Below are 24,775 nucleotides of genomic sequence, written 5' to 3'. Positions count from 1 at the left end.
GGCAAGACAACACACAAAGCATTGTAATGATCAGTGTGGGGTGTCACTAAGACATGAATTAAAGCTCCTGGACCATAAAGTCTAGGATTTTATAGAGATGAACTACATTATGGACGCATGCTTTCAGTGTGGGCTCATCATAATTTCCAGAAATGAAGATTATGCTTAGCTCATGGCAACTTTTGGGGCTGACCTGATGATGTGCTGCTCATCTAGCTTTGTCTGTGTCCAGCTGTTTCCTCTTGTGGAAAGCCCTGTCAGGCTGAGTCCTCTGACACGTTTTCAAGTGTTGAAATGAATCCTATGAGGCAAGTTCATATTAAATAGAGTTGCAGTTGTACTGTTGAGCAGCCTCTTTTAGACCAAACATCACACAGGACACTGTAACTTTCATTTAATTCCAAGATTCCATTCCAATTTTGATAGGTCTCCACTGAAAACATACATCTGGGGCAGGTTGTAGTGACATAAATCAGGGCAGCATGTACATTTTAGATGCTGAGTGTATGCTGCCTGGCCTCCAGCTGCCATTGCAAAAGAGAATTCATATCTCCCTGTAACATGTGTTGTATCTACCTGTAGCTGGATACTCAAGGGCATGGTAAACTGAGTAGAAGTAACACCTACCAGAGTGCTGCATACTAATACCTCTGTCCTCTTAGGTGGCAATTTATTTTAATCCTGCAAGTTCCTGGCTGAGGTACAGAAAGCTGCACATCCAAAACACACATTCTCACTAAATAAAGACCACAGTTAACACTGCAGTCAACATAAGTGCAGGTTCTGCATTGGTGTTTAGCTGTTCACCCTTCTTACAGAGTTCAGACTAGCTACTTCAGATGCTGTCAGAAGGATTGTCATGAAAATGCCCAAGTAAGTTAACCACCTACAGGCACATTGCTATAGATATGTCAGACACTTCAGATAGAGGTTTAGATGCCAGCATGGGATAGCATAACCCTTGTCACAGTGAGTGCATAGATCTGGTGATGTGGAATGGAGTAAGCCATTGGATAGAGGACATATGTGTGCCATGGGCCTGTTCATCTTCCCGAGTCCTGCGTACTTTATATTGTTGTCCTATTGCAGCTGCAGTGCCACCCAGCCCCACACACAACTTCTTCTCATGACTCTGGTTTGGGAAACCTTTACCCTTCCCTGCAAAAAGCATCCCAGCTATGTATGGGGATTTTTGCTTACTTGAAGCAGCCATGGTAGGCCAGCATAGAAGCCAGGATATCAGACTTTAAAGGTTAATGATCTATCCATTATGCTAAATCCTATGCAGCAGCACTAATTCTTCCTATTCAATCATTCCTTTCCCAAGAGCTCAGGACAATACAAGAGACATGGAAGGCTAGCTGATTTATTGCTTTCATGTAAAAGGTCAGGTTAAGCAAGACCAGCCACAGGAGTTTGTTGCCCTATAAACTTAGTATCTGATGAGCCATTGGTTAGCTTGGTTCAAAATATCCTTTGACATGGAGAAGTTACTATACAAATAACACTTGGAGACTTTCAATAACTTGTACTTCCACTTACCTGGGCTTCTTTTGTTTGTTTGTTTGCTTGTTTTTCTGCAAAGCAAATGAGAAAATAGGTTTTATTACCTCCCAGGATGACATATTCACTCTGAAATGAAACCTAGGACTTTCTGATTTACCATATCAAGCTACACGTCACATCTTCATGAAGGGCAAACTGATGACTTATCACAGAACATAAATCTACAGTAAGACTGTAGCCAAGATTTCTGTTACCAAGTCAGGATACACAGTGTTAACAGAAAGAAGTGGTCAATATTTTCCCTTTGAAATAAACCTGCATGTCTCTCAGTTTTCAGCTCAAATCTAGAGCTTTAGGGTTACTGAGAACACATACATCAGCAGTACAAATATGTGCTAATATGTGACATATTTTTCTGTGTATATAAAAACACATATGTGTGTAATGTAGATATATATTTAGTATATATGAGCATATATATTCTCTACAAGCTGACAGACACAAAAGACCCTAAGCCACCACTTCTGAGCTTCTCTCTGTAGGAGAGTTACCTTCTGACAGCAAGATAAATGAAGTGGCAGCTGTGTTCATTCTCTAGCGCTCACGCTTGTTTAGCACCCTGATTAATGATGAGTGCTTTACTTAGTCTAATTTATCTCTTGCAAGACTTTATATGCTGTTCAGAACCCAATGTAAAGTTTATGTGCAGATGCACCCACACAATAAAACGATTCCATATTGAAAATTACTTTAGTTTAATTTCAAAGTGAGTCCCCAAGGACCTCATTGCCAGAGATGTAGTATCTGCATCTGCCTTGACTTTAAGCTTGCATTATGGCTTTGTTGGCTGTCCACAAGAGTTACAACATTGCATTAAAAGTGCGCAGGAGATATTGTGAGGAAAGGGTGACATCCAGTCGCTACTTAGGAAAGAGGAACCTAACAAGGTTCTACAAGAATAAGTGCAGAGTTCTTCATCTGGGAAGGAATAACAAACTGCACCAGTACAGGTGAGGAGGTGATCTGCTGGAGAAGGCCATGGGAGTCTTGGTGGACAAGTTACCCATGGGTCAGCAACGTGCCCTTGTGGCCAAGAAGGCCAATGGGATCCTGGGGTGCATTAAGAGGAGTGTGTAGAGCAGGTTCTCCTCCTCCTCTACTTTGCTCCAGTGGTGATTGCCTTGGAATATTACATCCAGTTTTGGGCTCCCCAGTTCAGGAGGGACAGCGATCTACTTGAATCCAACTGAGAGCTACCAGGATGATTAAGGGATTGGAGCACTGCCTTGTGATGGGAGGCTGAGAACCCTGGGGCTGTTTAGCCTGGAGAAGAGAAGGCTGAGGGGGGATTTAATAAATGTTTATAAATATCTGAGGGCTGGGTGTCAAGAGGGAGAGGACAGGGTCTTCTCCATTGTACCCTGTGACAGGACAAGGGGCAATGGATATACACTAGAGTACTGGAAGTTCCACCTCATCATAAGGAGGAACTTCTTCACTGTGAGGGTCATAGAGCACTGAAACAGGCTGCCCAGAGAGGTAGTGGAGTCTCCTTCTCTGGAAACTGTCAAGGCCCATCTGGATGTGTTCCTGTGCAACCTGTGTTAGATTCTATGGTCCTGCTCTCACAGGGGAGTTGGACTTGATGATCTCTGGAGGTCCCTTCCAACCACTAACGTCCTGTGATCCTGTGCTTTTTTTCTCATAGACATTTCAGAAAGAGAGGGAAAGAAGCAAGGAAACTGATAAATACAACAAGTTGCATATTAGAAGCCTGTTGTAAGAAGACATGTCTCCCTAAACAAGATAAGAAACTGTGGCCTTTACTCTGAGACTCCTTCTGTCCCTGAAAAAAGTACCCATTGGAATGGGCTGCCCGGGGAGGTGGTGGAATCACCGTCACTGGAGGTGTTCAGGAGGAGACTTGACAGGGTGCTTGGTTGCATGGGTTAGTTGATTAGGTGGTGTTGGATGATAGGTTGGACGCGATGATCTTGAAGGTCTCTTCCAACCTGGTTTATTCTATTCTATTCTATTTCTATCCTATCCAGTGCGGGGTCTGGCACTTCCTCTTTCTTCCTCCTCCATCACCCGGTAACCTGGGGGAGACGTCTCCCGGCCTTGGGCCTGGCTAGGCTCAAGGCCAGGGGGGATAGGCAGTCTCAGATCTGGCCAGCTGAGACTAGCCTAGCAGTGGAGTGGGAGGAGGGGGGGAAGAAGGAGCCCTGGGGGTCTTGAGTGTACCCTTAGGTGGGTATGGGATGTTTCTGGGTCTGCTTTGGGATCTCTTTTGTCACTGCGCTTCTGGCTCTCTGTAAATACTCAGTGCTTTCCATTTAAACTTTCCATCACTTTTGCAATCTGTTTGTTTGAGTCATTATTTCTGCCTGTGGTGGGGAGGGGGTCTGCCTCAACCCATCACACTGGTCATTTTCTCAACAGCTATAATGGAAGTAAAATTTCTGTTTAGGATGCTGCTGTTAGTGCTACAAATGCAAACTCATCCTCCAGCCTCTGCAAAACAAGGCTCTGATTCATATCCCTAATTTCTAACCAGTAGCCTCATTAATCTCTTGCAGTGCTAAACTTCTCCGTAGGCACACATTCACTTTATTGCCGCTTCTGTGAGCTTTAAAATCACACTCCACTTCCATGAGTTTCAAGGGACTTGCTTGCCTGGTAGTAACAATTACTGCATGCAGTGGCAGTAGAATACAGTCTATTAATTAATCTATTAATTTATTCTAATTCCCTTGCTTGTCCACAGTAAATTGCCTGTGATCATTGGCAATATCTTTGCAAATTAGCAGCTGTCTTCAAGAAGCAATGTGTCATGTCTTGTTCCTAAGAAATATGGTCACAGGTGTGACAATCCTGAGACATCCAGCTGCAGGCTTCACGAGGGATTTCACCACATGAAAGACAGCAAATCATCTCCTTAAGCTGGGTCAAAAGCATTACCAGAATACTGGAGGGAAAGCCTTATTTAGGTCAGGGAGTTTGATGGTAAATTAAAATAAGTATGACAGAAGCAGCAAGGAATTATTTTATTAAAAGTGTAGAGCAACTAGCACTCATCCACTTACTTTAAATGCCCTACCCTCCTATTACCTCCAGACACAGCAAACACAGGCTGGAGTTAGACAGCAACCTCAGAAAGTACACTGCAGGAGAAGTAGCCTGCAATGCCATACTTTGCAGGAATCAGCACAGAAGAGGTTGTTACTTGTCTCTTACATACTCCAGATGATGCTGAGACGCCTCAGAGTCTCCCCAGTTTGTTTTTGCTTCAGAAATGCAGGCAACCTTCTTCCTCGTAACCCTGATCCATCCAAGGACCATATTCTGACATCCTGTTTAATCATTTCTTTGTACTGATGTCCTCATGAGTGACCTACCCCTTGGCACCCATTCATTAGTACTTGCCTCCAACTACAGCTGTCTATATTACAGAATCACAGAATGTTAGTAGTTGGAAGGGACCTCCAGAGATCATCTAGTCCAACGCCCTCGTTTCAAAGCAGAATCACCTAGGGTGGGTCACCACACCTCCCACTTGGTGACCAAAGAGCAGTGTAGATTCAGGAGAACAAGACAGACAAGCACGTCAGCCTGACTTGCATAGGATAATGAGATGTTTGAAGCTGTCCAGTTCTGTCCTTGTTTCTGCTTACAGGTAATACCCAAGCACATGTCATACTCATGTCTATTGGGAATGTGTGTTCAGCAGGAGCCCAGGCAATGAAGCGTGGTCAAATCATGTGATGATGGACCATAGCAAGGCAGGAGGTGTGATTACATGGTTTAGTGGTAGATTTGGTAGTGTTAGATTGGACTCAATGATCTTAAGGGTCCTTTCCAACCTAAATGATTCTGTGATCTAACTCATTCAACCAACACTTCTGATTCTGTGATACACTCCATGCTGTGTTCAATTAAACATGGAAGTGGTGGCAACAGCCACTTTTACCACTTCATCCTAGAAGGACTGTACCCATATAAGATGTGGAAGACTTACATTCCTTTACCCAGAAAGGAATGCCAGCCATCACATCTTCACTATTCAACTGCATCCAACTACCCTTTAATGCCAATAAACACATTTCAGGTGTGTGCCACAGCTCAAAGCAGCTGATAGAAGGTACCATGTCATATCAGCTGTGCTTGGAAGTTTTACCATTGTTAGGACAAAACCTTGCTTCTGGGCACCTGTCCTTCCTTAACAAAATTCTGCTACAGTGACACCCTCTTACATACTTGCTGTCTCTTTCAGGAATAAAAGAGAGGTCATTCATTATTTATAGGAATGGAGCCTTCTCCATTCATTTGAATGACTGCTTCAGCTGCTTCTTATGATTTATTCAGTATTTGCAACGTTTTTCATTTTCTTTGTTATATTACCCTATCAGGATCACCTTGAATGGGACAGTTTCCACTCTGTTCCCAAGGGGCTGTAACAGAGTAACATAACATCTACATTCATTAAGTGATAGTGAAACCTTTAATTGTGTGGCTTCTTTATCCATGGTTTCTTGAGTATGCTGTGGCAGTTTTAGGCTCTGCCTAAAAGTTAGCTGCAGATTTCTAGAAGAAAAAGTGGACAAATATAAACAATTCACAGTTGGGTGTAAAAAGGAAAACAAAAGATTATTCTAAATGAATTTCATTGGCCAGATGTGTGAGATGTACTCTAGCAATCTTACATATTCCACTTCATTCCTGTCCTTCTTCTCTGGCTGTTTGACTGTTTCTGCTTGGTTGGGAGGATGCTAGCTGCTAGCTGACCTTGCAGATAAGGGGGCTAACGATACTTTGAACTAACAGTTCTTCGAACACCTTTCTCTTTTCTTCTAATTATAGAGGGAAAGGGGGGCTAGGGGAGAGTGGAGCAGTTTCCCCACTCCTTTTGGGATACCAGAAGGGGTTCAGGGGGCTTTTCCATGCTGTTTTCTGATTGTAAATACCTGTATAGTATTGTAAATAGTGTACATTCATAGTCATTGCATTCCACTGCAGAGTGCAGTTTTTGCTTTGTAAATATAGTTTCCATTTGCTTCCCGACTGAGTGAGCCGTGCTTTTTGTTAATGTAGTGGGACATTTCTAAACCACCACAGTATGCCCACATTTTTGCACATGTAACTCCTAGATGACAGTGCTGCCTGGGCTAACCAGGCCAAGTTAGGCTACTTTCTGAAAGATGATTCCCCACAATGAGCCCAATGTTGAGTACAATTCTGGCCATGCCATGCCTATCTGTGTGGTGGCCATTCAATCTGCAGGTCTGCTGTGAACTCTGCCCTGTGCATAGTGGTGCCAGTGTGACTCTATGTGTGATGAAGAGCCCTAAGTTATTCAGATTCAGGCTTATCCAATCTTTAAGATACCACTGACTCAAGGAACCTACATTAATAATTATGTGTGGCTTCTTAGCTACCTGAGCAAGGGTGCTAATTACAGCAAGATCTTCTGAAGTGAATTGAAGACCTCATTTGAGGAAGACACCTAAAATAGGTGGTTCTGTCAAAACACAAACTCTTGAACACTTGACTGAAAATCAGGCTTTTTAAAGCTTATGCACATAAGCAGCACCCCTAACAAGCAGCCTTAAAAACCCCACAGCTGCTTGAAAATTATTTGTGAACAAAGAGTAATCCCACAAATACAGATGCCTGACCTAAACCCAGCTGAGATTGCATCATTCTGGTACTTCTCAGGCCAGGAAAGACATATATAGCAGTAGGGGATGAAGCAGAAACACCTGTCTGTGGTTTCTAGGTCAGGTGCCATAATATGAAGGGCAGGTTGTACTCCGAAGGCCCATGCAGGAATAAGTTGCCTTCCTGTTTCACGTGTGTCCTTGACAAGTTTATGTTCTACAAGGTTGTATCTTAAGGCTATAAATGTTTCTGGCAACTAATAATCTGGTTTGCAGGACAGGCAAGTTTTCAGTGTACCATGTTCCTGGTTTTCTGAACATTCACAAGAGACCTCCTGGGATTCATGCTAGATCCTTTCAACTTTGTACAGCAAGTTTTCTCTTGTTGTGTCTCACTGTACTTCTTAATTATCCAATAAATTAATAAAGAGAAGGGGATAAAAGAAATAAAATGCCTTGACCAGCTCAGTGGGACCTATGCACACAAATGACTTATTGAATCATCATTTTCCCTCTACTAGCCCTCCCAAGAGACAACAGTGATACACACTTCATGGTCAATCCATTTTAGGCTGCTTTTGATTCCACTTAATTCTTGGGTGAAACCTTCTGATATTTTGGGGGTTGTTTTTCTGAAGGCAGAATAAATTCAGCCACTTCAGGAAGAATGTCAGCTGTTTTCTTCTTGAGGAGGCATTAACTGATTTCCATCAGCAGAGGATCTTAACTCAGAGGCACACTTCATATTGCCCACTGTTGAGTTCAAACATTTCTTAGAGTTCTTTGTGTTTGAGTGTCCTTGGTCAAGCTCAGCTGGGTATAGTGGCATTATAGTTATTAATTCTCTATCAAGGTTAGATTTTTCCATGTCAGTGAACTCACCTTGGATTTGGTTTTACAAAACTAGACAAGTGCTTGACTGTGGTCAGTGCTTGGACCTGTTGTCTGGACTATGCAAATCAAGATTTGTAAACACACCATTAAAAATGGCCCTGCACCTGTGACTTTGGAGGGTGGAAGAATGATATTTACTTCCCTTAATGCAAGGGTTTAACTTTGTGAGTTTTGGTACTATCAGTAGATGGAGTCAAACCACAACCCCATGCCATATCCTCCCACATATAACACCTGATGTCATCTTAGCTGAATTAGATACAGGGAACAACTCTGGTATAGTTATTAACATGTATAGGCACTGGAAGGATGATGCATTCCTGCTCTGTTAGTCCTTACAATAAGCAGTTTACTTTTATAGGGATTTTTGACAGCATGGTAGTCTGAGGGATTTTGCTGGGAGAAGACCTCTCACTTTGGAGTTTCTTTGTTGATAAAACCCAGAGCAGAGTGTGTGTGTGTAGCTATCCCTGCACTGATTTGCAGCAGTCAAGAGTCTCCTGAACTCCTGAGTCTAGATTGGATATTAGGAAACAGTTCTTCACTGAAATGGTTATAAAGCATCAGATCAGGGTGCTCAGGGAAGTGATTGAGTCACCAGACCTAGAGGAGTTTAGAAGACACATAGATATGGTGTTGAGAGACATGGTTTGGAAGTGTTAGGTTCATGGCTGGACTTGATCTTAAAGGTCTCTTCCAACCAAAATAATTCTATGATTCTAAACCTTGAGACAGATATTTATTTATTTATTTATTTATTTATTTATTTATTTATTTATTTATTAACTCCAGTAGGCTCCCATTACACGTTCATGTGTGTTGAAGTCTTGCTTCAGTTCAGTTGTGACATGGGGGAGAGGAGGGCTAGCTGCAGGTGGGACAGGTAATGGCACAGACAGTACTGCCACTCTGACTGCTGTGGAAGGGAAGAGTCCTGGCCAAAGAAGTATACCTCCACTTCTACCCTTTTCATTGAAAGGAAGCCATCTGCAAAGTGTCCACAAACATGCTGAAGCATGGATGTCAGAATTTCTTCCTTGGTCAGTGTTGTGGGTTTTAGCAATATCTTGTAAGAGGCAAGAGGCAAAGCATTTGCAGAAGATCAGCATTTTAATGAATATGTAATAATTTCATTCACCTCAGGCTGTTTTTTAGAGAGTCTCAAGGGTGTATCTCTAATTACAGCTGTGTATAAAAAATATTTTGGATTGATGCTCGTTTGTTTTATATATGAGCTTAAGATTACCTGTTTTGTACAGTCAATCAGTCTACAAAGAGCAAAGGAATAGAGTAGAGTAGAGTAGAGTAGAGTAGAGTAGAGTAGAGTAGAGTAGAGTAGAGTAGAGTAGAGTAGACCAGACCAGACCAGACCAGACCAGGTTGGAAGAGACCTTTGAGATCATCAAGTCCAACCTATCATCCAACACTATGGAAGACACAACAAGCAATTTTTAAGGTGCTTCAGTTCACTGTGAGCAACAGCAGGACTTTCTGAGATGTTTCTTTTTAGGAAGTTCTGGAGAGCATTGTTTGAATGAGATCCAAGTTCTCAGTGAAATAGAAATATATTTGATCCTTTTCTTTAAGCTTCTGACTGAAAGGAACTGTACTATTTTGCATACCTTGGAAATCATATGCTTTTATACAATCTCTTATAGTAAAGGACAAATATATCTTAGGAAACAAGATGATGAAGCAGCTCTTTCACAAGAGGTACTTTATAGGGGCTGGAAGATGAATAACTGTTGTTACACTGAAACTAGTAGTATGAAGAATAACCTATAAACTCTGCCTAGGGCAACATGAGTCATTCATCAAAACTCTCTTCACTAACAGTCAGAACAATTTGCTTTTGGCCTCCTAACGTTTGTCTTTGGAAGCTCTGGCAGATTCACATCTAAGGTAAGGAACAAATGCTACTCCACTACTTGTTGCCTAAGTATATTCTTCTTTTCTTTTCAAAATGTGACTGAATTTCATCATCAGGAAGGAACAAACACAAATAAATGAGTTCTGTATTTTCCTTTGGACACTTTCTTGCTACAATTTTTTAAACAATATCATGGAAGGTAGCAAAGCTAGCAGTCAGGCAGTCTTCCCATTGATGTGGACAGCAAGCACTTATTTCCCATCTATCTTCTACTGAGTTGAACAGCAAGACCTTTGCCTCAGATTGCAATGGCAAAACCCAGCAGCCTGCACCTGAGTTTTAAGCTGGCTAACATAATAAAGATTGAATGCACAGGACTGATGAGTATGCGAAGGAGGTCGCAAACATGAAAGGCATGAAACTGTACATTACCAGAAGAAATGCATCCCAGGCTAACCCTAAATTAATTGGTGAAAACAAAAAAGCACTTACTCATGATTGCAACGTGGCTGGCCTTCAGGGTACACAAGGCGCACAGGCCTGTTCCTGTAGTGAGCACAAAACACAACCACCACCTTTCTCAGTTCTACATCTGGATTTCAAAACAAAAGTATGATAGCAACTTCTAACACTTTCAAGTACTTTCAGTTTAAATTCCACTGAAGATTACCAAAATGCTACCATTCTATCAACTTCATGCAGAGGCAAAAAATTCCTGAAATGTTTTCTACAGAACAGAGTAAGTTTGTGTTTTCCAGGGCAGGCTGCCTGCGTGTTTAACTACAGCCATTTAAATACTTCTGTAGGAAGACTGTGGCCACATCTCTGAACTTGCCAGTTCCCTCCTAATGGTCCTGTTGTTCTTTATGAAAACATTTGGCAACGCCTGAAGCTATCTGCCTTAAAAGAAGTCACCTATTTACACTCCTGAGTTAAACTAATTACAGAGTGTAGGTGGTCACTTTATGAGGCAATCACTCCCTTTGTTGGTGGAAGTACTGAAAAAAAGTTGGGGTTTTTTTTCTTTCCTGCTAGCAGGTTTATATTCACGGGGATGTATCAGCAACCTGATGTTCTAAACTAAAAAAATCCAGCAGTGTTTCATTCAAACAGGGCTTTTTGTTGCTTTCAGACAACAGACATGATCTGTAGTAATATCTAAGAAGTCCACTTACCTCAATTTTTGTCCATTAACACATCCAATAATAGCCCCCCACTCAAGTGTAGTCAATGTATCACCATCATCTGGCATAAACACAAAGCCAGACACTGCATGCCTCACTCAGACTAATTTCCAATGGACTTGATGTTCTTGGAGGTCTCTTCCACCTGGTTATCCTGTGATCCAACAGCACCTGAGACTGAGAAAGGAGCACAGGGTTATAAACAGAGTTGAAGTCAAGCGCTGTGTATATTCATGTATACGTGCACTGTTCCACAAAATACATGTCTTAGAAACATGAGCAGTACTCAGTGAGAGGTTTCTGAACATCACAATTATAATAATTTCAACTGCATCTCTTGTAATCAGAGCAGGGGGGGGAAAGCCCTAGACTATTCCTGTCCCAGATACATTCAAGCTGGTTAACAAACCCCAAGCCTGTCAAGCACAGTATCTTCTCCCTCCTGCTGGGTTTCTGGGGCTAAGAGGGTCAGGTGAAACAGCAAAAAAAACTCCCCAAATTTGCCTGTAAGTTCCTTGGAGAGGCAAGCTGTTCCTTAACACCTGCCACACAGTATCTTATCAGGTAAGATTATCATCTCTTTCCCACACTTGATTGACAAAGGCAGGAATTAGACCTGACAGTATCTCACAGCCTCAACAGCTAAACAGGAGTATAAATCAATGTGTCTAGGATGGGATATTTTTCACAATCAACTGGTGTACAATCCTAAATGGAGTTCTGACTTTTTTGTGTATAAATTACCTCACTTCTTGAACTATTGCAATAAAGAAAAATATATTCAATCAATTCAATTTTTAGATGCTTTAGATAGTACATAAATTCTGCTCTTAGCCACTCTCTTTTACAATCAGCCTGAAGCAGATCTACAGGAGTTAAGAGCAAACCCCAATTTGCTGTGATACAAATGAGAGACACTCTGTCCCATCAGATTCTCCTATCATTCATTTCCTCCATTTCTTAAATGTTTTTTTTAATGAAAAAAAAAATAAATAAAGGAGCTGAAGATTAAAAAGTCCAAATTACAATGGAAACAAAGCTCCAGTGTCATGGATGGTAGAGGCAGTCAAAGGTGATAGCTGAGTGTATGGGCAGTCGCAAACTCTGTCAGGATCATAAAATCATCAGGGATGGAAGGGACCTCAAGGATCATCTAGTTCCAACACCCCTTCCATGGGTTGCACTAGATCAGGTTGCTCAGCGCCACATCCAGCCTGGCCTTAAAAACCTCCAGGGATGGGGCTTCTACCACCTCCCCAGGCAACCTGTTCCAGTGTCTCACCACCCTTATGGTGAAGAACTTCTTCCTAACATCCAATCTGAATCTAGTTTTGTTCCATTCCTCCTAGTCCTATCACTACCTGACATCCTAAAAAGTCCCTCACCAGCTTTCTTGTAGGCCCCCTTCAGATACTGGAAGGCCACAATAAGGTCTCCTCAAAGCCTTCTCTTCTCCAGGCTGACCAACCCTAACTCTCTGCCTGTCCTCATAGAAGAGGTGCTCCAGCCTTCTGATCACACTCTTGGCCCTCCTCTGGACACATTCCAGCATGTCCAGATCTTTCCTGTTATAAGGGTTCCAGAACTGGATGCAGTACTCCAGGTGGGGTCTCACCAGAGTGGAGTAGAGAGGGAAAATCACCTCCCCTCGACCTGCTGGCCACAGTTCTCTTGATGCAGATCAGGGTGTGATTTGTTTTCTGGGCTGCAAGCGCACACTCGTGGCTCATGTTGAGCTTATCCACCAGCAACCCCAAGTCCTTTTCTTCAGGGCTGCTCTCAAGCCAGTCACTGCCCAGCCTATACTGGTGCTTGGGATTGCCCTGATCCAGGTGCAGGACCTTGCACTTGGTCTTGTTGAACTTGATCTTATTCCTGAATGAAGATTTAAAATAATTTAGTAGCAACAGGAAAATACCAGTGAGCAACAGGTGCAGCATTTAACCAACACTCATGCCACATCCAAAGAATGCAGGCAAAACCTGCAGATTTCTTTTCCTTCCAAGGCAAACTTCCCAGTAAAACTAACCCCAAAACTACTGAAATGGTGACTTGATAAGATTTAATGCAAAGTAATGGGGAAAAACTCAAGCTTCCGAACACCCAAAGACACAGATGTTAGCTTTCAGCTTCCTCTGCCAAAACAAGCGGAGTATAACCTGTCCCGCCCACTTCGTTCTCATGGTGACTCTGGGGGAGAGTTACTCAGCAGTGAGAGCACCGAGGGATGCAGCAAAAGAAATCCCGGGGCATGGGGGCAGCACCCCCCACCCGAGCGGACCCGCCGCCCATCGCACAGCTCCGCAGCCCCCGCGCAGCGCTGCCTGCCCGGCTCCTCCTCCCTTGCCCGGCGTGTCCCGCCCGCCGCCGCCCGGCTTCTTCCACCTGCGCGGTGGCGGCGGCGGGGAGCCGCCGGGCCTTGACATGTGAGCCCTGATGGTCGCCGTCCCGCCGCGGCGGGGGGCGGCCTGGATGCTGCTCCTGCCGCTCCTGCTGCTGCTGCTGCCGCCCCCCGCAGCGTACACAGGTAGGTGGCGGCGGTGCCGCTGCCCGGTGCCGCTGCCGGTACTGGCCCGCTCACACGGGAAATGCGCATCCCTCCCTGGGCCGGCGTGGGAGCCGGAGTCCCCGCGCCGCGGGTACCCAGCGTGGTTTCCGCGCTTGATTATTCTGGCACGGCGGCCGTCCGGGACAGGCAGAACCAGCCCGGGCTCGTTGTGCCCTGTCGTGCCGTGCTCCCGCAGCCGGCTGGAACTCGCGCAGTCGCCCCGGGCGGCCAGGGGTCCCGTGAGCCGTTTCTGTTAGGCAGCGGTGCCTTTGGGTTGGTGTTGAGGGCATCCGGTACTTGACTGGAAGCGGAGCAATGAGTCTGTCTGTGATGTTGCTTCATCTTTTTCTTTTCCCCATAGTTATGCAGACTTGGATTTTATAAAGCTGTGCATGAATTCACTTTCAGCTGTACGCTGTGTGTCCTCTTGAGATGCTCCTTGTTATGTGTGTCACAGTAATTCCCAAAATATCTTCGGTGTTTCTGTCTTCCTTTGTGCTTGACAGCTGCCATCCCCAGCAGTCCAACCTGAGCAGTCAGGAGGCATCTTAAAAGAAAAGGCAGGAGGTATTCAGTTCATGTGCCAGTTTCCAGGGTGGCTCTAATTCTCCTCTTCTAACTGTAGACTGGAGCACTCCTCTGGTGACAGCCACACGTCCACGCACAAGGATCTGGGGGGAACATGAAAGGGCAGCTAGAGCAGGCTGTATAAGCAGCAGTGCCGGGCATGGGCAAGGATGTTGCCAAGCTGGACTGAGTTTGTAAACTGAAGCTGTTGTCTGCGTCGTCGCTCCCCTGCTGCTACTGAAAGCATCATGCACTCCTTTTTGATATCCTCAGCTATAAAACTAAGCAAGGCATTGCAGAGATTTAACAGGTCCTGTGAGCTGCCTACTCTGTGCTCTCGTTCTGTACTCCAAACTAAATACATAAGAACAGAGTCTGCTTCCATTTAAAGCCACAACAAAAAATCCAGAACCTGTGAGTGTTCCTCATACTCTGAATGCTATAAAGTAGCACTAAGTACTGTGTCTCAGTTAAGTCTTGACAAGCCACTCCATTGTGCATCAGTGATTTTTGAGCAGCTTTCAGAGGAACCAGTGCCAGCTTCTTTTTTAGGTAAATACACATTATAGGTAAATACCACATTATGTATTTATTTACCACATTTAGGTAAATACCACATTATTTTATCTTACTTAAGCCCACCCATCACCAGTGCAAGTGTTTTGGAGAATCTGTATAACTGGCATTCAGTTGCCCTTTTAAAAATATTCCAAATTTGATTACTACTGGTTTGGATTCTAAAGGTTTAGAAAAATGTCAAGGGGGTTGTGTCGCTTTTGTCTAATGGTTGTTCAGGAGAGAAGGGAATTTGTTTGCACATTCCTGAGGTTTTAGCTGGGCATAATTTCAGGGGGTTTTGACAGCACTACCAGCACAGAAGGGAAAGCTGTGTCCTTTTAACTGAAGGCTTACAACTCCAATTTTCACCTCTTCAGTATAACGTGGTAGAAGCAGGTCTAATTCAGCCTGGCAGTATTTTGCTAATAACAGAGAAAAAATATCTGCAGAACTGTCACAGGAGTGCTCCTGTTCTTTCTCCAATGTAAAGTAATAGGTAGAAGAGTCCCTTTTGGGTACTTCCTCCCAACAGAAGTCTGAGTCCTCAGTTGCAAGCAAATGCAGTCCTGAAAACACTGCGGTTGCCCTGAGGCTTGGTCTTGTGCTGGAACAGGAACAGATTATAGCGGGGCCCAACTGCCTTGGAAAGCAGTTTTACAGCAGGGCTTCAGACTTGAATTCTTGGGTCTTGAGGGTTTGTCGTGTGCCTGTCCCCTTGGGATCTCTTGTTGAGTTCCTTTCTAAACTCTGTCTCAGCAGCATTTAAATGGACCTCAGCAAAACATCAAGTGAATCACCTTCTGCTTTTACCGTGGTATGTTAGTGGGTAGGATTTGATTGGTAATGCATTAAACCTACATCTGCAGCTTCAGTGGTCGCTGACCGCATGCTGCTCTGGGGCACTGCTGTCTAGCCATCTGTGCCCACCTAACAGCCTATCTGAGCATTGCCTGGGTTTGCACAGGACCCAGATTTCACTTGTCGCTGTACTTCAGTGGGAATGTCATAGATTAGTGTTTCACTCATTGTTTAAAAGTCTGTACAAGTAATAATAAAATCTGAACAAATAAAAAAGCACAGAAACGCAAGTTAAAAAGGAAAGAAAGGAAGATTCTTTTTGATCACTAGAATTGAGAATTGCAGCATGTTCCTCTTTAACACATAAGAGAGCCTAGCAATTTTTGCATGAATCTCATAAAGATAGAAGGAATATTCTGAATTTTAGGAGTAGTAGAATGTTAATCTATTGATTTACCAAGCTCCACCTTAAGTCTTTCCCCATGTGGAAGTTTCCCTAACCACATTCTTCTGCACTTAGAGAAACCACTGAAATATTTGAACCCTAGAGTCTAGTCTCTGTCTTTTAGATCTGTGCAGAAGAAAGAATGCAATGGGTACTACAATATATGTTATTGTGAGGAAAGAGAGATGAGCCTGAATGCTGCACTGCAGAAACAGAAGCATTTTGATATGTGTCAGGCATGTTTGCTGGTTTTGTTCAGGTAAAGCATGTGATTTTGAAGCAAATCTCTCAAATCATCTCACTCGCTGTGCTTTTGTCTGTGTTATGATGCGGTCTTGGGAAAGGATTTCTTCTGGACAAAGCTGCCCTGGAAGGTCTGTTTCATCAGGACATCTCATGTAATTAGAGCTAGTCCAGTCTTACACAAAAGAAAGAAAAACCCTGAAATGTGTATAGTGTAGAAAAGATTTTCTCAGTACCAACATTTTCATGTCACAGACCTGCTTATATTGGGTTCCATTAATCTCTACTGTAGACTCAGCCTTAGATCCCACTGGACTTGGTATGTGACTCTACACATTCCTTATGAAGCTTTCCCCTTTTAATGTTTTCTTTCTAATAGTTGCATAAATTGCTTGCTCTGCACTGGTATGCCTGATTCAGTTCTCTTTCATATTCCACTTTATCTGGTTTTTTTTACTAATAATAGATCTATATTTTGAGAGGCAGCTTCAGGCATCCCTCTAAGCAAACGTCAATGTTTTCTCTCACAGTTACTAGAGCAGTGAAATGTACAAATAATAATAAATGGACAAAAGGGCCTTGCAGTTAAGTTATTGAGCTGGAATTTAGGGACCCCGTTGATGCCCAGATACATTTTATCATGTTAAAATTAACCAGGAGGAAGGCAGTATTTGAGTGCTAATGATCCACCTCCCTTCCTCCTCATATATCCACAATGCATCTTTGTGAAACCTTCCTGAAGTCGGCATACACACAGTGCTTTAAAACCTTGTAGTCTCGAAGTGGATGCTGCTCCTGGATTTAAGAGGAGGGAAGAGATTACTGTTTGAAATTCACTATCCCCCAAACCTGGGACAGCAGAAGCAACTTGCTCAGCTTGTTTTCTTAGAAACAAAGCCTGAGCAGCCACTGCCTGCATGCATAAATGGCCTTTGAGCACCAGCCATAATTTGTGAAGGACAGGAGTGAAACACTCAGCTCCAAGTTTAGCAGTGCTGTAATGTTTTGGTATTGGCACGGGGTAATTAAAGGTATATATTGGATCTGAGAGGAGGCTGATCTGTAGAGAGTAAGTATTAGCTAAAGTATGAAATAGTGTACTGAAGCATCAGATTATTTCATATACGAACTATGCAGCAGGCATGTAAACCATACATCACCCTGTGGATATACTCTGTGATGTCCAAGTCCTGGGAAGCTTATAGATTGCACTTGAAGTGCTGGCTGTATGTTAGCCAAACACAGTAAGAACTCAGAGATAATTGTCTTCTTTGATTAGCCAAATGATTCAAAGAAGGAAAAAAAAAGTTCATAAACCAGTAGAGATAAGAAAATCAGTGAGGGAAAATACTGTAAAATAATGATTTTTGAACCCTCAGAGTACTTGATGATTTTGTGTGTGTGTGTGGTATTTTGTATTACCTACTATATGTCTGTATACTCAGCAGAACTGAACTGGGTTTGTGGTGGCAATAATCTGTGTGTTTACCTGAGAGGGCATTAAGCTTCGGGAGTAGGATGAAGTAGGTGTGAGCTTGGCTGAGCTTGGTGTTTTTAATGCTATTTCCTGGCTATTTGCCAGTGTGAAAGAGAGAAGAATAAATGTAACATATAAATAAATCAAAGGGAACATTGGCCTAAGGAGGACTACAATATATGAAAGAGTAGTGCCACATTTGTATAGATGAAAGGCTCATCCTTATCATCTTATCTCCAAATTCCAAACTCATGCCAAGCTGTTTCAAGCAATGCTGGGATCTGTGCCCTATTGCTTGGCTTTGCTTATGATTTCCAAAACTTCACAAATTGTTATTGCCTGCTAATTAGGACCAGAAAGGGTTAAAGGAGACACTTTGAATGCTATAAAGGGTGGCTACCAGGATGATGTAGACTGCCTCTTTACAAGGAGTCATGTGGAAAAAACAGGGGGTAATGGGTACAAATTATGCCTGCAGATATTCTGATTGGCACCAAGAAGAAAATTTTTCACCATGAGAACAGGTAGATATCAGGATAATCTCTCAAGCGAAGTAGTGGATTCCCCTGCATATAATCATAGAATCAATAAGGTTGGAAAAGACCTCAGAGATCATCAAGTCCAACCTATCACCCAGCACCTCATGACTAACTAAACCATGGCACCAAGTGCCACATCCAGTCCCCTCTTGAACACCTCCAGGGACGGCAACTCCACCACCTCCCTGGGCAGCCCATTCCAATGACGAACGACTCGCTCAGTGAAGAACTTTCTCCTCACCTCAAGCCTAAACCTCTCCTGGTGCAGCTTGAGACTGTGTCCTCTTGTTCTGGTGCTGCTTGCCTGGGAGAAGAGACCAGCCCCCACCTGTCTACAACCTCCTTTCAGGTAGTTGTACAGAGCAATAAGGTCTCCCCTGAGCCTCCTCCAGGCTAAGCAACCCCAGCTCCCTTAGCCTCTCCTCACAGGGCTTGTGCTCGAGGCCTCTCACCAGCCTTGTTGCCCTTCTCTGGACACATCCAAGAGTCTCAATATCCTTCTTAAACTGAGGGGCCCAGAACTGGACACAGTACTCAAGGTGCAGCCTAACCAGTGTTGAGTACAGGGGCGGAATGACCTCCCTGTTTCTGCTGGCCAAACTATTTCTGATGCAGGCCAGGATAGTAATTTCTAAGACTCAGCTTGACAGGGTGCTGGGCCATCTCTTTTCAACTACTCTATCACCTAGAAAGGTTGGACCAGATGATCTTTGGGGTCCCTTCCAATGTGGCATTCTGTGATTCTGTGAAAGCTGTTGGGATTTGTGATTAAAGTCCAAATCTCAGATGTGCATTGCAGTAACCCATGCAAATGTTCCAAGTTGACCATTGTAATTGATAGCCTTACCCTTCTATGGCTATTGTTTTTTAGAGACCGTTTTAGTCTTAATTATAGCAAAGACAAGGGGTTAGGATTACTCAAGTCATTTGTGCATGTTTCCACTTTATGGATTTTTTAATATATATGGCTGTGGCTTGTACAGATTGATTTTTGCTGATTGGTTTCTCTCTAAGTAGTGGTGTTGGTTATCTAAAATTACAGGATTAATAGCTAAGAGAGAGAAAAATCACCCTTTATGAGCTAATCAAGAACTCTGATGTTTGAAGAAGCTCAGCTTTAAGAGAGCCTGAATTCTGGCAGCCAGGCCTGTCTCTAGATAAAAATGAACTTTTACTGGAGAGTTTTGCTTACATGATGTACAGATCTGTTTGTGTTTTATGATGTACCAGGTACTCAGATGTTATTATCCACTGCTCATCCTATCTTGAAAGACAGTACAGTAAAACTGGGTAAGTTAGACAGAAAAGGAAGCAAGTCATAGGACTGGAGTTATGGTATAGTTTCCAAATTAAGAGATTAAATCTACTGTATTTCTTTCTCATCAAAAATAGATTACTTTTCCTGTCTACCTGACTACTGTAAGAGTATTTTAAGGACTGGAGGAAGACTGTAGTCTCATCTTGCCTTCTTTATACCCCAGCACCCTGAGCTAAATCTCACCTGATAGCTGAGCTATTTTTCTGCCTTCCATTTTCCACTCCCTTTTTTGCAATAGGAATAGGAATGTGTCCAAAGAGAAGAGAAGCAGAAGGTTGCTTAAGGAGGTGAAAGGGTCTTACATACTGTTACCAAGATCTGTGTTTGAGCTTAATCACACTCCTTGAATAAGAACACACACATGTGGGGATTACAGCTCTTATATGAAAGGAGTTCCTTTATTTTCTACTAGTTTCCTAAAGACTGGAGAGAGCAGTTGAGATAGTATTTATTATTGCATCTGGTTTGCAAAAGACTTCACTTCTTTTGGTTTTCCTTGTCTTTTCTGAAAGTACATCAATATCCTGCTCTAAGGGGGTACTGTAGTCAAAAGAGTAATGTACAGGATGTGGCTCAGAAGCACTGAAAACTGACTGTGCCCTGAGAAGGATGAGGCACCTGTAATTACTGACAGGGTTTCTTCCCACTGTGAGAAGGTAGCACACTGGCTTAGAAGTAGATAAGTACAGCTCTCTGAGTCTAAATCTACTTGCAGTGATTCAAACATGACCAAGAGCTAGCTCCTCTGCCATCTGAGGCAATTGTCAGACTCCTCCTGAACTCATCGGTGTTGCCTGTTCCCTTGAATGTCAGCTACACCACACTGTCCCTTGGATCCAGCTGTGCTTTTCACCACATTTGACACCAGCTCTGAAGCAGTCTTTTGTAACTTATGTGTAAAGATGTAGATGACTATGCCAAATCACTTCCTTTGTACAGCAAAATCTCTTTAAATCTACATGCAGGTTAATGAGTCTAAAAAGTTTGCCTGGTGGTTTTTACAAAAAAAAATATCTTTGTCAAGAACAGGAAAGATACTAAAAATATTACTACTGTACCTATAATTAGATACTGAGTGGTTCACATCTGAAATTACTGTGGGACACTCTGAACAGTCATATGGTGCCTCAACGCACACCAGCCCTCACCTGACAGGAGACCAACAGAAATGGGCGGGTACCCCAGGAAGCCTTCACTTTTTGAGTTCTCTACAAGCAGTTGCTTCCTAGAGGCACTTATGTCGTTGATCATCTGTGGGTAGAAGTGTAAATGTGGGGCATGAAGGAAAAATCATTTTGCAAGTGCTTCAAGGGGCAGAGGTGCTCATCAGACTGTCTCACGCTTGCTGGGGTATCAGCAGCCAGCCTCCAGCACCAAGCAAGAGATCATACCTTGGGCTGTGTTGGCTGTCCATGGGATGGACTTGAAATTGCCTCTTGCCATTTGCAAGCACTAGCTGGGCACTGGAAACTGGCCATTTATGATTGTTTGGATGGGGGTGGCTGTGTGACCTTGGTATCTTGATTGCCTGTGAGATGAGGCATTGAAGATTGCTAAGAGTGTTGGTCCTTCCTCTCACATGTCAGATGCAAGAGAGTTTTTGATTTGCATCCTTTGAGGACTGCCTTTGCCTTAGAAATAAAGGCAAGTGCTTATCCTCTGTTGACATCACACTCAATAGAATAGAATAAACATTAGAATAGAATAGAATAGAATAAACCCAACCAGGTTGGAAGAGACCTCCAAGATCATCGTGTCCAACCCATCAACCAATCCAACCCACCCAAACAGCTAACCCATGGCACCAAGCACCCCATCAAGTCTCCTCCTGAACACCTTCAATGACAGCAACTCCACCACCTCCCCGGGCAGTCCATTCCAAAGCGCAATCACTCTTTCTGTATAGAACTTCTTCCTAACATCCAACCTGAACCTCCCCTGGCGCAGCCTGAGACTGTGTCCTCTTGTTCTGGTACTGGCTGCCTGGGAGAAGAGACCATCATCCGCCTGTCTACAACCTCCCTTCAGGTAGTTGTAGAGAGTGATAAGGTCTCCCCTGAGTCTCCTCTTCTCCAGGCTGAGCAACCCCAGCTCCCTCAGTCTTTCCTCATAGGGCTTGTGTTCCAAACCCCTCACCAACTTTGTTGCTCTTCTCTGGACTCGTTCCAGCAAGTCAACAATCTTCTGGCCAAGGGAAAATGTGGATTGAGAATTGGGGATTTAACTAATTAAACCAGTTAGGACTCCAAGAAAAGCAAAATCCTTCCTCTAGACAGCCATCTAGACAAGCAAGGAGCAAAACCTGTTAGGCAATAAAGTTGTCAGTTCTAATTGAACTGTTGTTGCCTGATAGACATTAGCCAGCACTAAATGATGGAAGCCAAAACTCATTTTTGCTCAGTTTGTAAAAAATAGGTATTTTATGTAGGGATAGATTAGAAGTATTCCAAAAGGCAGTGCATCAGGATTCACCTGATCACTGCCACATAGCATTTGTTATTTTTTACAATATTCAAACTTAACCTTTGGGTCTTCTGAAAAATGAATTTGTCAGAGGTATTCTAAGTAAGCTTTCATTTTGTTGGCTGTTGGGTCGTAGTTGGCCTAAGTAGCAGTAAATTGGTCACGCTAAATGCTCTAGGGAGAAAAGAAAATCCTCAAAATGAAATGTTATTTTAAACATTTTATGTCATTTCAAAACACTTGTTTAAAAAAAAAAAAAGAAAAGGCAATTGTGTCATGAAATTGTCAACAATGTGCCTGTAAAATTGATTTAGTTCTTTTGACAACAAATGGTTTTGCAAACAACAAAAACTCATTCAATTTGATAATTGAAAAACCCCAACAAACAAACAAACCAAACAAAAAAAAAAAACCCACAAACCACCAAGCAACCAACAAGCACAAAATACCTCTGAGGGATTATGACTCTGAAAGCCTTGAAGGGCTTATGAGTAATTTTAGATGAGCACTCGCCTTTTTTCAGGCCAGTATTGATCAATCAGAATCAACAGAAAACATATGTCTAGTAACTTTCTCCTGCTGAAGTACACCAAGGATAGTTTGTTTGCAGCAGGGTATGGCTAGGTAGTGTGAACTCTGCTCTTGCACTTGCAAACCTTCTACATAGTGGGAAGAAAATTCAGTTTGTTCTCTTTCTGGAATGGATATCAGCTGCCATTGCCATCTCAGCTGTTTCCTAGCCAAGCCTTCAATGAACTGGGAAGATTTTATCCTGCTTTCTGAAGATGAGTCTTTCTGGAGCAAGTCTGAAATGTTCTTTGACCATTATTATCTGTAGAGGTGTTTTTATAAGTTAGGACAGGTTTGGATAAATAAATGCAAGGCTTGACATGAAGGAGCAGAGCATGTCAGGGCAAGCTGCAGCTTCAGTGCCTCTTCTGCATCTCTCCCATTCTTTGGGCAGTATTTCCACTCTCTTGCTTTCCCCAGATGACTTCCTTGAGTTCATCTGGGCAGCTTGCCTATTTCCTCAAAACCAAACCTCACATGCCCCAGTCTCAACCTTCTCCCACATTTCTCCACCAATTTCCTTATTTCTCCACCACCTGATTTTCATGGAGCCTTACATCTCCATTTCTGTCCCTGTCTTTCTCTTCCTTGTGCCTCCTCTGAGCAGGCTGTGACAGGAGTGACAGGCACCTGTCCTGGGAGGGCAAGAGTGTGCTTTGTGGTTAGCTCTTGAGCGCTGTTATGACTTGAACAGGAAATCACGTCTGTTTCCTCCCCACATTCCCACCAGCACCACTCAAGTCAAAGGCTTTGCTAGCCTGACCTCATACCCATCAGTCCCAGGGCTCCAGCAATCCATCAGGAGGAAGGCAGCTAAGCTGTGATGACTCCTACATGCTTCTCCTCCTACTCTTCCTTGTTATCCAGCCTGTTGAGTTCAAGTCTAAAAGAATGGGCTCAGAGAAAAACTTCTAAGCCCAATTCAGTTAAAAAAAAAAAAAAGAGAGAGATTGAGAGAAAGAAAAGAGCTCATTTAAATTGTTCCTAAGATGACTAAATAGCAGGTAGTGAGATTTGCTAACGTATTCCTGCCTTTGCTGGGTTTCCTTTCCTTTCTGTAACTTCTGATCTCCAATTTTGGCTCGGTTCCCCTGTTTACCACTTGGTGTACTCCCTCGCATTCCTGCATGGCCAGTGCCAGCTTGCTTGAGGCTGCAGATGTGCCAGAAAAGACAGTGCCACTGTGCCAGAAAAGACAGTGCCCCTGAACGTGATGCTAAATGTGCATTTGCTCTGAGAGAGTATGACGGTTTGTATGTTATGCTTAGGTGTGTTTGAGGGAATATTTTTCACTGACAACAGTATAAGCATTGAAACAGGTGAACTGGAGTGAGTAAACAGAATAAAAGTTCCTTTAAAAAAAAAAAAAAAATCAAGAGCAGCTGCACAGGAGGAGCAAGGAAGATTTCACAGGAGATGGGTGGAAGTCACAGAAAGCTGTACAGAAACACTGAAGAAAGGCCAGTGGCTTAGAGCACTGCAAGAACCTAGATTGCTCCTAGATTGTCTAGATTGCTCCTAAATTGCTTGATGCTTCACTGGTGGGTCTCAGCTCCCAGTGGGAGAAGGTAAATCGAGGACTCAGCCTGTTTAAAAGGCTGCCCTCCCTCCAAAGTCTCTAAGTGTGGATTAGATCTATGGCCATGGTGTGGCAGCTGCAAATGGTGAGGCACAAGGAGTTCCTACAGCGTTGCCCATAAATTGCATTCCTAGCACAAAGGAGCTTCTTCAGATATGCTCCCAAGCACCATTTTCATGTATGAAAAGACAACAGAAGTTGAAGCCAAAGTCTTTGTCGTTGTCAGAAAAGGAGTTCCTCTTTCAGATTCCGAGACAACTATATGGGCGGGGTCCCTGGGTTTTACTGCTGCGGCTGCTGGGGAAAGCTGTGTTGGAGTAAGGCCTGCCCTTCTGTCCTAATGCTTTCCACATCACTGATTGGCTTAGAGTGTATCTTCCAGTTGTCTAGAGAAGCCCTGTGACGCCCTTTATTGTTTTATTTTATTGGATAATTTAGTGATTGCACCCTTGTAGCCATGCCACAGCAAAATATAGCTGATGATTGCTCTGTCTGAGAGCAGCACAGTCAAAAACTACCTACAGCTGTCAGTGAATCCTCTGCCGTCTCACAATGCCAG

General features: G+C 43.2%; 1 protein-coding gene and 1 long non-coding RNA gene across 2 annotated transcripts in view; one reads left to right on the top strand and one right to left on the bottom strand.

The window, feature by feature from the left end:
* Positions 1 to 214: 214 nt before the first annotated feature.
* LOC137447143 (uncharacterized) lies at positions 215 to 11,264 on the bottom strand. Its single transcript, XR_010988801.1, has 4 exons — positions 11,103 to 11,264; positions 10,420 to 10,473; positions 1,543 to 1,577; positions 215 to 301 (listed from the first exon to the last, which is right to left on the bottom strand). It is a non-coding gene; the product is annotated as an uncharacterized lncRNA (long non-coding RNA).
* Positions 11,265 to 13,468: 2,204 nt separating this feature from the next.
* IL20RA (interleukin 20 receptor subunit alpha) overlaps positions 13,469 to 24,775 on the top strand; it is a 28,231-nt gene continuing 16,924 nt past the window's right edge. Inside the window, exon 1 of the mRNA XM_068150362.1 lies at positions 13,469 to 13,638. Within this exon, the coding sequence (XP_068006463.1) occupies positions 13,548 to 13,638 (91 nt within the window). The 5' untranslated portion in view covers positions 13,469 to 13,547. The remainder of the gene's footprint in view (positions 13,639 to 24,775) is intronic.

The sequence above is a fragment of the Melanerpes formicivorus genome, unplaced genomic scaffold (assembly GCF_026170545.1).
Source record: "Melanerpes formicivorus ecotype bairdi unplaced genomic scaffold, bMelFor1.0.p_v2 SCAF_2, whole genome shotgun sequence".
Classification (NCBI taxonomy): domain Eukaryota; kingdom Metazoa; phylum Chordata; class Aves; order Piciformes; family Picidae; genus Melanerpes; species Melanerpes formicivorus.
The sequence above is the reverse complement of the archived record's forward strand: the minus strand, read 5'-3'. Positions and strand labels throughout refer to the sequence as shown.